This window comes from Opisthocomus hoazin, chromosome 25, assembly GCF_030867145.1.
Source record: "Opisthocomus hoazin isolate bOpiHoa1 chromosome 25, bOpiHoa1.hap1, whole genome shotgun sequence".
NCBI lineage: Eukaryota > Metazoa > Chordata > Aves > Opisthocomiformes > Opisthocomidae > Opisthocomus > Opisthocomus hoazin.
In genome coordinates, this window is record NC_134438.1 from 6,677,410 (window position 1) to 6,690,445 (window position 13,036).

The following is a 13,036-nucleotide window of genomic DNA, read 5'->3' on the forward strand; positions in this document are numbered from 1 at the left end:
CGGGCATGGGGGAAGACAGGAGTCCCCCATCTTTCATAGCCCAGATGGATGGAGGGGGGGGACAGGAGCCCCCCATCCTTCTTATCCCAGAGGGGTGGAGGGGGGGGGGACAGGAGCCCCCCATCCTTCTTATCCCAGAGGGGTGGAGGGGGGGGACAGGAGCCCCCCATCCTTCTTATCCTGGAGGGATGGAGGGGGAGCTCCAGGGATGGAGGGGGACAGGAGCCCCCGCATCCTTCTTACCCCGGAGGGATGGAGGGGGGTCTCCAGGGCTGTGCGGGGACAGGAGTCCCCCCCATCCTTCCTACCCTGGAGGGATGGAGGGGGGACTCCGGGGATGGCAGGGGACAGGAGCCCAACATCCTTCTTATCCCAGAAGGATGGAGGGGAGGCTCCGGGGCTGGGGGGAGACAGGAGCCCCCCATCCTTCTTAGTCCATAGGGGTGGAGCGAGGGGACAGGAGCCCCCCATCCTTCTCATCCCGGAGGGGTGGGACAGGAACCCCCCATCCTTCTTTTCCTGGGGGGATGGCGGAGGGACTCCGGGGATGGGGGGGGACAGGAGCCCCCCATCATTCTTCCCCCGGAGAGATGCAGGGGGGTCTTCGGGGCTGTGTGGAGACAGGAGCACCCCCCCATCCGCCCCACCCGGAGGGGTGGGACAGAACCCCCCCATCCTTCCTACCCCGGAGGGATGGAGGGGGGGCTTCGGGGATGGAGGGAGACAGAAGCCCCCCATCCTTCTTAGCCCGGAGGGACGGCGGGGGGCCCCGGGGGCAGCGCGGGCGCGGTGCGGTGCCGCTGACCTCACAATGCGGGCGGGCGCCGGCGCGGGAGGCGGGCGCGGGGCGGGCCGGTGACTCACGGCTTCCCCGCGGCGGGCGGCCCCTCCCCGCGCCCGGCGGCCCCGCGGCAGCCCCCCGCACATGGGCTGCGGGAGCGCGGAGCTGGCCATGGCCGCGCCGCCCGCCCGCTGCCCCGACTGCCCGGAGCCGGAGCTGGGCGGGGGGACCCCCGCCGTGCCCCCCGCCGTGCCCCACCTCGGCATCGCGGTGGACGAAGGGGACGTGCTGCCGGGGGCTCTGCGGCTCATGCGGGAGCTGAGACCCGGCTGGGAGCCGGCCAGGGTGAAGACCAAGGTATGGGGAGCCTGCGGGGATCCCCCCACCCCACCCGACCCCGCGGGGATCGTCCGAGGGGGGCTACAGGGTGCGCCCGAGGGGGGCGGTGGGGCTCACCCCGGGGTGCTCTAGAGCTCACTGGGGGGGGGGGGGCTGTAAGGTCCACGTGATGGTGACTGTAGGACCCACCGTGGGGGGCTACAAGGAGCTGCCAAGGAGGGTGCAACATGCCGTCCCCCCATCCCAAATTCTCCCCTCTCGGGGTGGAGCCGGGGTCCCTCAGGTGCGCGGAGCTGGGACACCGCAGGCTTTGGGGACCCCTCGGGCGGCGGCCGTGAAGGCAAATGGGTCCCCAGGGTCCCCCGAGGCTGCCAAGGTGGGGGATGCTGGGGGGATACTGGGGCGACAGCCTGCACTTCTGGTCCCCCCCTGCCCCGGGAATCTCCTCTGCAGGTGCTGCACCCCTGCCCGCACCCAGTGCCTGCAGGAGTAGCTGCTCCGGGGAGCAGGTCTCGCTGGGGTTACACCTCGGCCAAGCCGCATGGGCTGAGCACGGGTTCTGCTGGGAGCTGGGATTCAGCGCTGGGCTCCGGCACGGGACCGGGCACGGCCGTCCTGAGCTGGGAGAGCGGGGCCGGCAGCTGCCTGGCATGGGAGCCCCTTTCCCTCTCCTCGGCTCTGCCCGGGGGTGCCAGCTCTGGGGTGGAAAAGCGAGGCGGGTGGTGGCTGTGTCCTCTCCTGGTGATGGGCATGGGAGCGTGGAGACAGCGGAGCTGGGCACACTTAAACGTGTGGACGTGTGTGTGCGTGTCCTCTGAAGGCACAGGCTTCCCGTGTGCCTGGAGTGTCATTAAAAATGTATTAATAGCCAAGTGTAATTAAATCCAAGAAGCTGCAGGAAAATACATGTGAAAGGGCAGATGGCAATAGGCAGGAAACTTGGAGTTCGGGTTCCTCAGGGTGCAAAGTTGTCAGGGCAGGAAAACGTCGCAGGCTCGGCACAGCACCGAGCGCAGACGTCGGTGGCAACGGTTGTTTGAGAAGGACCCCAGCTCTCTGGTATCCAGGCATCGGCGGGGGTCAGCGTTCAACAGCAGCTTGTGTGTGCGTGCGTGTGTTTTTAATTAAAAAAAAAAAAAAAAAAAGGAAAGAAAAAAAGGCAAAAAAAAAAAAAACCAGCCCTGAGGAGTTTGGGGGAGGAAGGTCCAGTCTCGTTTCCCTTAGCTGCTGTTGCGCGAGCTGTTCAGGAGGGGATTGGAGCGGTGCGCTGGTCCTCAGCTGGTTCCTATTAGAGTTCCTGGTCGCTTCCCCCCGCGCGCTGGAGCGGTGCCCGGCTCGCAGCACCTCGCTGCACCGTGTCGGTGCGCAGCTGCTCGCCGGGGCCGTACCAGCCTGCGCCGGTGGCATGGACCGAAAAAAAACCTCCCGGCGCATGGGGCAGGGTGTGGAAGCTGGGGAGGAAGGCTCTGGGTGCTTGGCCTCCCCTGCTTGCTCTCTGCTTGCTGGGGTCTTTGGCGCCCTGTGCTCCAGGTCGCGCCCGCTTTCCAGGGCTCCTCATCCTTGAAGCTCTGTCCCTGGGCAGAAGCATCTCCGTACGGAGAAGGCACGGGTGGTATCGGTGAGTCAGCCAGCGCGCTATCAGGGAAGCACACACTTCTCCATCCCTCATCCGGCGATAAGAAGAGCGGCAGTGACATGGAGCCAAACCCCCTGCGAGGACTCCGGCGCGGTTGGACTTTTTTTGGACTTTGGCGACGAGGTGCCCTGCTGCGGCCCGGCCCCGGGCCGCCGGCCGCCTCTCGGGCTGGGGAGCGGCGACGTGGGTGCCTGCGCGGGGAGGCAGCCAAGACGGCGGTGCTTCGGGGATGCCGAGGGGTCTCCCGGCGGGATGCAGCGCCGGGGTGTCGGATGCAGCTGCTTCGCTTCAGCATCTTTTGCCCAGGGCTCGGGTCTCGCTTTGCACTGACTCTCTGTGAGGCTCCTGGTGTGGAGTCGCGCTCGCTTTGCCCCGCTCCCTGCTGTCACGCAGCCGCAGCAGGGGAGAATTCGGGCCGCGGCCCTGCTGATAGCCGACGGCACTTTGGATCCGCAAGGAATAGCACCGGGCATCTCCCGAGAGCTGGAGGAGCTGCTGCCGCCAAACCAGGCGAGCCCCTGCGTGCGTGTGTGGCAGGTTGCTGACGAACCACGTGTGAGTCTCCGAAGTTAGCGGCCTGGAATTCAGCGGGGATAAGGCTTGGTAATCCCATTAGACCTGCTGGAAAGTGCTGATGGGGCTGTCGAGCAGCAAAACAAAGCAGCGCAAGGACTTTGCAGGCGCTGAGCATCTCGGTGTGGAGCCGTTCACCTGCGGGCGATGGAAGGCAGCGGCCCCCGAGCTCAACGCCTTTCGCTTGCTGAATTTCTGGCATCTGGGGCCTGACAGGACGAGCTGATTTTGGAAACACCGATTATATGCCCTGGGAAAAGCGGCTTGGTTGCTTGAGAAGCTTCAGCAGCCGAGGGGCGGCAGCCTGATGGGACATGGTGACCAGCTTGCCACCCGCTGCGCTCGCCCCGAAGCCAACCCCAGCCAGCTGCGTGACGAGGGGTGTGAGCATCGTCTAACTTCGGCTGTCTCATTCCAGCGCTCGGAGTTTCCCTCGGGGGACTGCATGGGGAGCCCTATATATAGGCACCCTATATAGGAGCGTGAGTTGCTGAGTGGGATGTCTAAAATTAGCTGTCCCACCCCCGAGCACCGCTGCTGCCGCAGCACACGCCCTCGCCCCCCTCCCGCTCCGCCAGCATCACACCTGCTCCGGCTCCCCGAACCCGGGGGGGATAAAGGAATCGCTCCTGGGGAGCACCGGAGCAACCCCGTGGGGCTGAGCATCCCGCCTGCGTGGGGGGCGATGGGGCCGGGGTCTCCCGCGGGGCGATGGAGACCCGAACCCCTCGACGCGCCGGAGGGAAATCGCTGTGGGATGGGGAGAGGAGCCCGGCTCGGGCGGCAGCAGCCCCTGCATGTGCGCGGGCAGGCGGCCAAGCTGGGGCGACGGGAGAACAAAACTCTCTTTCCATCTGTGAGGAGCCATCAGAGCGGTGACACGAGACGTCCCCAGCAGCGACGTCCCTGCCTATCAGCGACCCAGCCCCGCGGGGAGGGTCGGGAGGAGGAGGTGGGGTGCTGGTGTTTGCTCCGTCTTGTTTGCTGGTGGGTTTTTTTCTTTTTTTTTTTTTTTCGTTTTCTGCCAAAAAATTTACGCTGATTTTTTTTTTTTTGGGGAGCCATTTGCGGGGCTGCTCGGACGCCAAGCGTACTGGCAGCACATCTGGCCTGAGCCGTTGCTGAGCTCCCCGGTGAGAAACAGCAGGATTTCCACCCAAAGCCCCAGCTTCGTGCAGCTGAAGCCTCGTGCCGGTGGCCCCGTGCAGAGCCCCGGCTCACGCCTGAGCCTTGAGGCCTTGCAAACTCGTGTCACCTGCCACCAGAGCTTTCCCAGCGGCCGTGGGCGCTGCTGCTTCGTGCTCTTTTTTGCCTGTTACTGCCTTGCCCACGTCGCTTTCTCCCTGGGGTCTGCTGGTGGGAAGGGGGTTTCCCCCCCGCCTGGCCGACGTGGCAGGGATGTACAGGCATCGGCTCTGCCGCTCCTCTCCCCCTCCAGCTCTTCACTGATGGCATCACCAACAAGCTGGTGGCCTGCTACACGGACGAGGGCATGGCGGACGCGGTGCTGGTCCGTGTCTACGGCAGGAAGACGGAGCTGTTTGTGGACCGGGAGACGGAGCTGAGGAACTTCCAGGTGCTGCGTGCCCACGGCTGTGCCCCCGACCTCTACTGCGCCTTCCAGAATGGGCTCTGCTACCAGTTCCTGCCGGGCATCGCGCTGGGGCCCAGCCACGTGCGGGACCCCCACATCTTCAGGTGAGGAGATGCGGGATGGAGAGACCGGCGAGGGGCTTGCTGTGTGTTTCCAGCTCTCCCCCTCGCCGCCTTGCTCCAGACCGGTGCTCGGGCATTGCTGATGTGCACAGAGCTGATGCTGGGGGACAAATGGGCCAAACTTCAGCTGGGTTTATCACCAGGTTTTCAAACCATCAGCTTTTGGTGAATAGAGATTGCATGAGAACCACAGCTTTTATCTGAAGCTGCCCTGGAAGGGTGAATGCTGCTTCTGACCCGGAGAGGGTCTCGAAACGCTGCGGAGGCTCGCAGCTGAAGTGGAGGGGAGTTTCAGCTGTGCTGACCCTGCCTTTTTAAACGTGGCTTTCGGGGAACCCCTCTCGAAGTGTCTCAAGGCTGGTTTTGAGGAGCGCTGCTCCCGGGAATGCCGCTGCATGGCCGCCTCTCACCCACGTGTCCGTGTTTCCTTCCAGGCTGGTGGCCCAGGAGATGGCCCGGGTACACGCCATCCACGCCAACGGGAGCCTCCCCAAGCCCATCCTCTGGCAGAAGCTGCACAAATACCTCACCCTCGTGAAGACGGATCTCAGCCCAAAGGTACCCAACCCCAGGTAAAGGCAGAGGGATCCCAAAGAGCCTCTGGCTTGGGCATCCGCTGCCCACCCACCTCTGAGTCTTCCCTGTACGAGAGTGGGGGGACGAGCCCCGGTTGCCAGGTAAAGCGGGACCGTGGGGTTGGTGAGTGGGGCTGGGGCTGGTGGCGGGGCTGGATCCGGCCACGTGGCCCCTTCTGGGTCGCGATCCCTCCACGAGCAAACTCATGGCCAAAGCGCCCGAGGGCAGGTGGGATGGAGGCATCTCCATGCACCCCTCAGCACTTTTCCTGCTGCCAGTCGGGGAGCAGCGTCAGAGCAGAGACGGCTCTGGGCTGTGTCTGTACAGCACCCGGGCAGGATCCAGCCTGAGCCAGAGACTCCCACCTGCTGTAATAATCCTCCTCCTCCTCCTCCCTGCAAATCTAGCTTGCATTTTAAGCCCTCCCTAGAAGAAGCTGAAGCTCAAGCCCTGCTTGCGGTGGGGATCTGAGCAGCTAACGTGGTGGAGGGGATGCTAGAAACCCAGTATAGATGAAAGCAGCCAGTCCCCACTTCAAACCAGTTCATCCCTATTCTGGGAGCCTGGGTTCGTGCCGGGTGAATGCCGGGGTGTCTGGGAAGGATGCGGGCAGCCCCAAGAGGTGGCGGAGGTGAATGAACCTGAAGGCGGGCGAATAATTAACCTGTTCCCCGAGCAGCGGTGGCAGGGCGCTGGGCTCTTCTCCGCGCTCGCCCCACTGCAGGCAGACTTTACCCAAGCCTGCACCTTCCGCGCAGCCAATTAGAGGTAATCATTAACTGGCTCTCTTCTTGGCACTGGGACTTCTGAGGTTGCTGAGAGGGAACGTGCCCCCGGCGGAGTCCAAAAAAATTCCCGTTGCCTGGGGGTTAGGCGGGTGCTTTGGGAGTGAGTGCTGGGGGCTCGGTGGCCGGTTGGGTGGGTTTGGGGGGGGGGGATGCTGGTGTTGGCAGGGAGCAGGGAAGGGCTGAGGCTGCACCCTGGCATCTGCCAGGCGCCCTGGGTCCAGCGCAGCACGCTGGAGGACATCCAAGCCAAAGCTGACCTCCCTACCGAAAATGGCCTCGTTAGCCACCGCTTTGCGTCACTGATGAGTTCGTTTATAAGATGCATGGAGAGAAGCGAGGGGCAGCGCTGTCCCTCTGCCCCCGAGGGGTGTTCCCCCCCCTCCCCGAGCAGAAGCGATTCCACCCCGTCCCCTTCCCCAGCCTCCAGCAGGACGTGCCCAGCCTGGAGATGCTTGAACACGAGCTGGTCTGGATGAAGGAAACGCTCTCCCAGCTGGGGTCCCCCGTCGTGCTTTGCCACAACGACCTGCTCTGCAAGAACATCATCTACGACGGGACGCAAGGTTCGTGGTGGTGGCTTCGCGCGCCCGGCGGAGAGGTCTGCCCAGCACCCACCTCCCCGGGGGCCAGCGGCTCCAGCCCCTCTCACAGCCCCTTCCTTGCCTTTGCTTCCGCAGAGCACGTTCGCTTCATAGACTACGAGTACACTGGCTATAACTACCAGGCTTTCGACATCGGAAACCACTTTAATGAGTTTGCGGGTGAGTTGGGCTCCTCTCCGTGGCACTGAGGGTCCCCCCCCGGCTGCAGCGGCTGCCTCAGGGTCTCCCGGTCCCCGGGGATGGAGGAGGTCGTTGCATCCCCAGTCCCGAGGTGAGAAACACGGCGGCTCCTCCTTGGGCTGCCGGGGGTTGGAGCGATGTGCGAGGGAGGGTCTCTGCCGGCGCTGGGTGCCGTGCTGCTGGCGTGCGGGGATGCGATGCCCCCAGGAGCGCAGCCCTTCGCCGTGCGAGGGGTGGGCGCGTGCCCCGAATCAGCGGGCTGATCCCCGGCTGCAGGGCTGTCGCTCAGCCGGTCGTGCGTGGGGAGAGCCCCGGGGTCGTGGTGCTGTGCCCCGGAGAAGCCCTCCCCTCTCGCCCTTCGGCCCCTCGGGCATCGCTGACCCCGGCTCCCCTCGCAGGCGTGAAGGAGGTGGATTATCGCCTCTACCCCAGCAAGGAGACCCAGCTGCAGTGGCTGCGCTCCTACCTGCAGGCCTACAAGCAGCTCACCCAGGGGGACCGAGGAGGCACAGGGGTGTCTGAGGAGGAGCTGGAGGCTCTCTACGTGCAAGTGAACAAGTTTTCTTTGGTGAGTGGTGGAGGTGGGAAGCAGCCAGCCTCTCTCGAGGGCTGCCCGTGGGATGGGTTTTCCTCTGGTCTTGGGTGAGCTGGGGCTTCGTGTTGCAGCTCGGCTGGTGAGGATGGGGGTGCAGGTACGGAATCACAGAATCCCAGCATGGTAGGGGTTGGCAGGGCCCTCTGTGGGTCACCCAGTCCAACCCCCTGCCCAAGCAGGGTCACCCAGAGCAGGCTGCACAGCACCGCATCCAGGCGGGGCTGGAATATCTCCAGAGAAGGAGACTCCACAGCCTCCCTGGGCAGCCTGGGCCAGGGCTCCGTCACCCTCCGAGGGAAGAAGTTCTTCCTCATCTTCAGCTGGAGCTTCCTCTGCTTCAGTTTGTGCCCATTGCCCCTTGTCCTGTCGCTGGGCACCACTGAAAAGAGTCTGGCCCCATCCTCCTGACCCCCACCCTGCAGATATTTAGAGGCATTTCTAAGGTCCCCTCTCAGCCTTCTCTTCTCCAGGCTGAACAAGCCCAGCTCCCTCAGCCTCTCCTCATAGGAGAGATGCTCCAGTCCCCTCATCATCCTCGTAATCATAACCCTACCCTGAAGGCGTACCAGCCGGGGGGTTTGGGGGCACCGGGGGCAGGAGGCTGCCCCGCAGAGCCTGGCTGCACCTCGGAGGCACCGAGCCCTCAGGCAAGGCCAAAGATAGTGCTGGCCACCCGCCATCCCACCGCCACGTGGCAAGGGACAGCGTGTCTCTGACAGCTGTGGCCTTGGGCATCCCTTCAGAGAGGTCAGACAGACCCTGGGCACAGCCGAGCCCAGAGAGAAAATCCTCTCTGGTAAATGCCGTGGACAGGTGGAGCCCGTTTGCTGGAAACTTAGGGCAAAATCTCGTCTGGTTTCCTGGCTGGAGCTGCCAGGAGGGACATCCCGGCTGTAAACGCAGAGGCTGGTACCCTGAGCACGTTGTGTGGCTCTTCTTAGGTCCCCTCTTCTTGAGGGGACCTAATATATGCTTACAAATATCTGCAGGGTGGGGGTCAGGAGGATGGGGCCAAGCTCTTTTCAGTGGTGTCCAGTGACAGGACAAGGGTCAACGGGCACAAACTGAAGCAGAGGAAGCTCCAGCTGAAGATGAGGAAGAACTTCTTCCCTCTGAGGGTGACGGAGCCCTGGCCCAGGCTGCCCAGGGAGGCTGTGGAGTCTCCTTCTCTGGAGATATTCCAGCCCCGCCTGGACGCGGTGCTGTGCAGCCTGCTGTGGGTGACCCTGCTTGGGCAGGGGGTTGGGCTGGGTGACCCACAGAGGTGCCTGCCAACCCCTGCCATTCTGTGATTCTGTGATTCAGCATCCTTCCTGCTGGCATCCCTCGCCCAGGCTGGGACCAGCCTCCGGAGGGTATAAAAACCCACGTGTGGGCCAGCCCCAGCTGGCTGCCACCCCGTGTCCTGTCGTCACAGCCATGGGACTTCTGGGACCCAGCCAGGAGAGGCACGAGCGACTCGTCCCGTGGGTGGGGATGCTCTGTGCCTGTTTCTGATCTTTATTTTGTCTGTCGCAGGCATCCCATTTCCTCTGGGCATGCTGGGGCCTGATCCAGGATAAATACTCTACCATAGACTTTAACTTCTTAAGGTGAGTTGGCTGGGGGGCATTCCCTTCCAGCGCAGTTCAGCATTAAATGCTTGGAGCAGGAGGATCCCGATGATCCCTCGATGCAGGAGGGATCCTCTGAGGCCAGGGGACACGGGGCTGGGGCACAAGTGTCTCATGTCCGTCCGTCTCTCCTCTCTTGGCAGATATGCAAAGCTAAGGTTTAAACAGTACTTCAAGATGAAGCCGGTGGTCACAGCCCTGCAGATCTCTAAATAGCGTCTCTGGCCCGTGAGACCCTGAGCTATTTTTGTCCTTGCTGCATCCACAGCCCTCGCATCCCCCTCACCCCTTGCCCACCCCAGCCGGGGGTGAGGGCAGGTCCTGATGGTGGGAAGGGGGAGAGGAGCTCTGACCCAGCCACCGATTAAAGGAGACCCCGGACATACCTGAGACTGGACCATGGGATGCTAGAGAGGACCGTGGCCTCGGAGAGGCCCCTGCCTACGCAAGGAAGCCTTATCATCGCCTTAACGCCGAGCCCCGGCTCGGCCCTGGTGCCCGGCAGGTCTGTGCTTTGCTGGCACTACTGCTGCTTGGCCTGGCACCCGGTTTGCTCCCTCTGTGCTGTCCCCGAGGGGGGAAGTGGGTCCCCCCATCTGTTCAGAAGCCCCCCGAGCTGCCCAGTTGCTTTAGCTGCCCAACGCACGTGCTGTGCCCATCGCCTTCGCTGCTCCCTCCATCCCCTGTTGCCCTCTCGGTGCTGCTTGGGCTCCCACCCCCAAACCAGCACTTTTGGTGGGTCCGTATGGATCCTGGGCTTGGGGCTTTCTGAGCATGGGAGCCTTTTCTGTGAGAGGTGGCTGCTGCTGCACTCTAGCTTGGATGGTGCAAGGCAGCAATGGCCATGAGCCACATGGGCTTGGGACCAGTGTGTTTTTGCTGGTGGTCACTGGGCACCTGCACCTCCTGCGATGTGCTCAGCCTGTGGCTGGCTCTGCTTTCCCCCATGGTCATGGTCCCTTGGGCTCCTGTTAGCTCCCTGCTCCCGTCGTGGCTTCCCTCATCGCATCCCACGATGCGGGAGCAAGGGGCTCTCTGCTTTGCCTCCCCCTTCTCCCCCAGGGCTGGGGGTCGGTCCTGCCCCTTGCACGGGCACCATCCCTGTGCTCCTCTCGGGGCTGTGTCCCCGCGTGGGACCCCCTGGCAGGAGGGGAACGGAGCTGACCTGCTCCATGAGCCGGGCACAGCTTCATCCCCGGGCAGCAGCACCCCGCCACAGGCTCGGTGATCCTGGCCTGCTGAGCACTGCCCAGCTCGTGGCAGTGGTTGTGCATCAGCTGGGGGGTGGGATCGGACCCCTCTGCCCCCTCCACATGGGCACAGGAACCTACTGGCAAGAACCGAGGCTGTTGTGGCATCTGATGTTGGCTTTGTTCGAAATAAAAGCTGCTGGTAGCTGGAAATGGGGGATGGCAGATCTGTGGGACGTGTGCCGGAGCAGGGGCAGTGTCCCTGGGGCCGGGGGCTGCGCCCGGCTCTTCTCTTGCAGCTGGAGGTGTCCCCTCGCAGGGTGGGCTGTGGATGTCCCCCCGTGCTCCCGACCTCCCTTCGGGTGCTGCTGGGGAGCAGCGGCCGTGCAGCATGGTGGGGTGTTTGCGCGCTGCGCTCACTGCTTCTTCCCTGCAGGCAGCGACTGCCGGGGCTCGTCCTTGTCCCAGAGCGATGCCCTGTGGTTTACAACAGCCTTCTGCAGACCCCCCCATCTTCATCGCGGGCCCCCGAGGCCCTGCTGGGCTCTGGCAAGGGCAGGTTGGACCACTTGGCTGCAGCAGGCACTGGGCAAAGGAGGCTGAACCCCCAAACCTGCTGCCGCACGGGGCGAGACCTCGAGAAAACACAGGTGAGAGGTGGGAAGGTGAGGGGAGCAGCTCGGGACCCGCCACGGATGGACAGGGCAGGAGAAAGAGCTGAGAAACAGCACAAGGGGAAACACCATGGGGAACAAGAGCCTTGGGAGGGCGCTGTGCTGGAAGAGGGACAGGGAAGGGGGGAACAAGCCCCCCCAGCTATGCCCTGACCCCCTGGGGTGAGAGCTCCCCGTCCAGCCCTTGGTTCTCCCCAACCCCAGGCTAGTGAAGTCCAGACCCAGATCTCTGCTCCAAAAAGTCATCTTTATTGTGCCAAGGGGTGGGGGGGACAATTGTAAACAAGTATGTGAAATATACAGGTTAAGTTACTCGTCGTCTTATTAACAAAATAAAGCTCTATCTATATTTACAGTCTTTTTTTTAAAAAAAAAAAAAAAAAAAAAAGAGGAAGAGCTGCATCTTTGTCGGGCGCGTCTGCTTCCAGCCCCCTCTGCAGCACAGCCCATCCCACCCTGGGAGCCGGCACCCCTGCCCCAGGGACCCCGGCCCCAGCCAGAGCAGCACAGGGAGGGGGAATAAATAAAGCACTGATGAAGGGAAAGAGAGGAGAGAGGCGTTCGGTGGGTGAGGAGGCAGGGTGCTCCCTTGGCTGAGTGATGTCCCAACGGCAGCCCCGCGGGATGCAGGGGAGCAGCACCGGGCCCTGATGCTGCAGAGCCGCTACGCCGGACCCCCACCCTGGGGCTGAGCACATGGGGTGGCTGCAAAGACCCCAGTGCAGGGCTCGTCCCCCCCTTCTGCACCCCGGCAAGGGCTCCGCGGGCCCGGCTGCAGCCCCAGCCCCGCTGCAGCCTGTTTCTGGCTGTCGCCACAGGGCGGTGCACGGAGTCTGCACACAGTCGGACAGCGTGGACACGCTACCGGACAGCATGTACGGACAGCTGGACAGTGTGTACGGACAGGTGGACACTGTGCATGGACAGCCGGACAGCATGCATGCACAGCTGGACAGCATGCATGGACCGATGGACACCGTGCACGCACAGCTGGACACCATGCAGGGACCGATGGACACCGTGCAGGGACCGATGGCCACCGTGCACACACAGCATGCACAGACAGCACGCATGGACAGCCGGACACACGGCCACGCCACGCCCCAAACACCCCCGGGCCAGGCTCTGACCAGAGCAAGGTATTATCTTTTTTTAATTATTTCTTTTTTTTTTTTTTTAAATGGCTGCTCTCGCTCCCTCTGCGGGTGTCGCGATGCAGGGCGCGGGTGGAGGCTGGGGCTTGGCGAGCCGGGGTGCAGCAGGGAGAGGTGCCCAGGGACGGCCAGGGCACGTCCCCACCGCAGCGGGGGCTTGTGCCCGGGGCAGGGGGTAACGGCCCAGCCGGGGAACGGGCACCCCCTTTATTTACAAAGTGGGCCAGAGCTGTCAGGGGCATAAAGGGCTCTTCGGAGCCCTTGGCTGGTACCGGGGCCAGGCGAGAGCTAAAAACGGCTCCATGGGAATCTGCTGGCAGGCTCTGCAGACTGCATGGGAAACGCGGCGCGGAGGTCAGGCGGGGCTGAGCGAGGGGCAAGCGTGTCCCCGTCCCATGTCCCCAGCAGCGGGGGCTGGAAGCTGCGGGTGAGGCTCTCTGCAAGGGACCTGCGGGTGCTGCGGGGCTGGGAGATGCTCTGGAGGTTCTTCTGCCCCCTGATACCCTCAGGGCCCTCCTGGGGAGCTGCAGGCAGGTGACAGCTCGGTGGCTGTGGCACCCACATCCCCGGGCCAGGCGGCCTCAGCTCCCCGTGCCCCCTGCCACCGGAGCGGGGCTGA

The 13,036-nt window shown here is 63.6% G+C and overlaps 1 protein-coding gene across 3 annotated transcripts; it reads left to right on the forward strand.

The window, feature by feature from the left end:
- The first annotated feature begins 939 nt into the window (after positions 1-939).
- Positions 940-11,623, forward strand: ETNK2 (ethanolamine kinase 2). 3 transcript variants are annotated; one of them, XR_012766199.1, is made up of 9 exons: positions 940-1,138; positions 4,768-5,027; positions 5,480-5,617; positions 6,830-6,972; positions 7,087-7,170; positions 7,590-7,759; positions 9,305-9,378; positions 9,543-9,904; positions 11,026-11,623. XR_012766199.1 is itself a non-coding variant. In XM_075442994.1 (8 exons), the coding sequence occupies exons 1-8, from the start codon at positions 953-955 to the stop codon at positions 9,613-9,615; spliced, it is 1,128 nt and encodes a 375-aa protein (XP_075299109.1). In that variant the 5' UTR covers positions 940-952; the 3' UTR covers positions 9,616-10,802. The 3 variants fall into 3 exon arrangements, 2 of the variants coding, with proteins under 2 accessions (XP_075299109.1, XP_075299111.1); XM_075442994.1 differs by lacking the exon at positions 11,026-11,623 and having other exon boundaries at positions 9,543-10,802; XM_075442996.1 differs by lacking the exons at positions 940-1,138; positions 11,026-11,623 and adding an exon at positions 4,426-4,462 and having other exon boundaries at positions 9,543-10,802.
- The last annotated feature ends 1,413 nt before the right edge of the window (positions 11,624-13,036 follow it).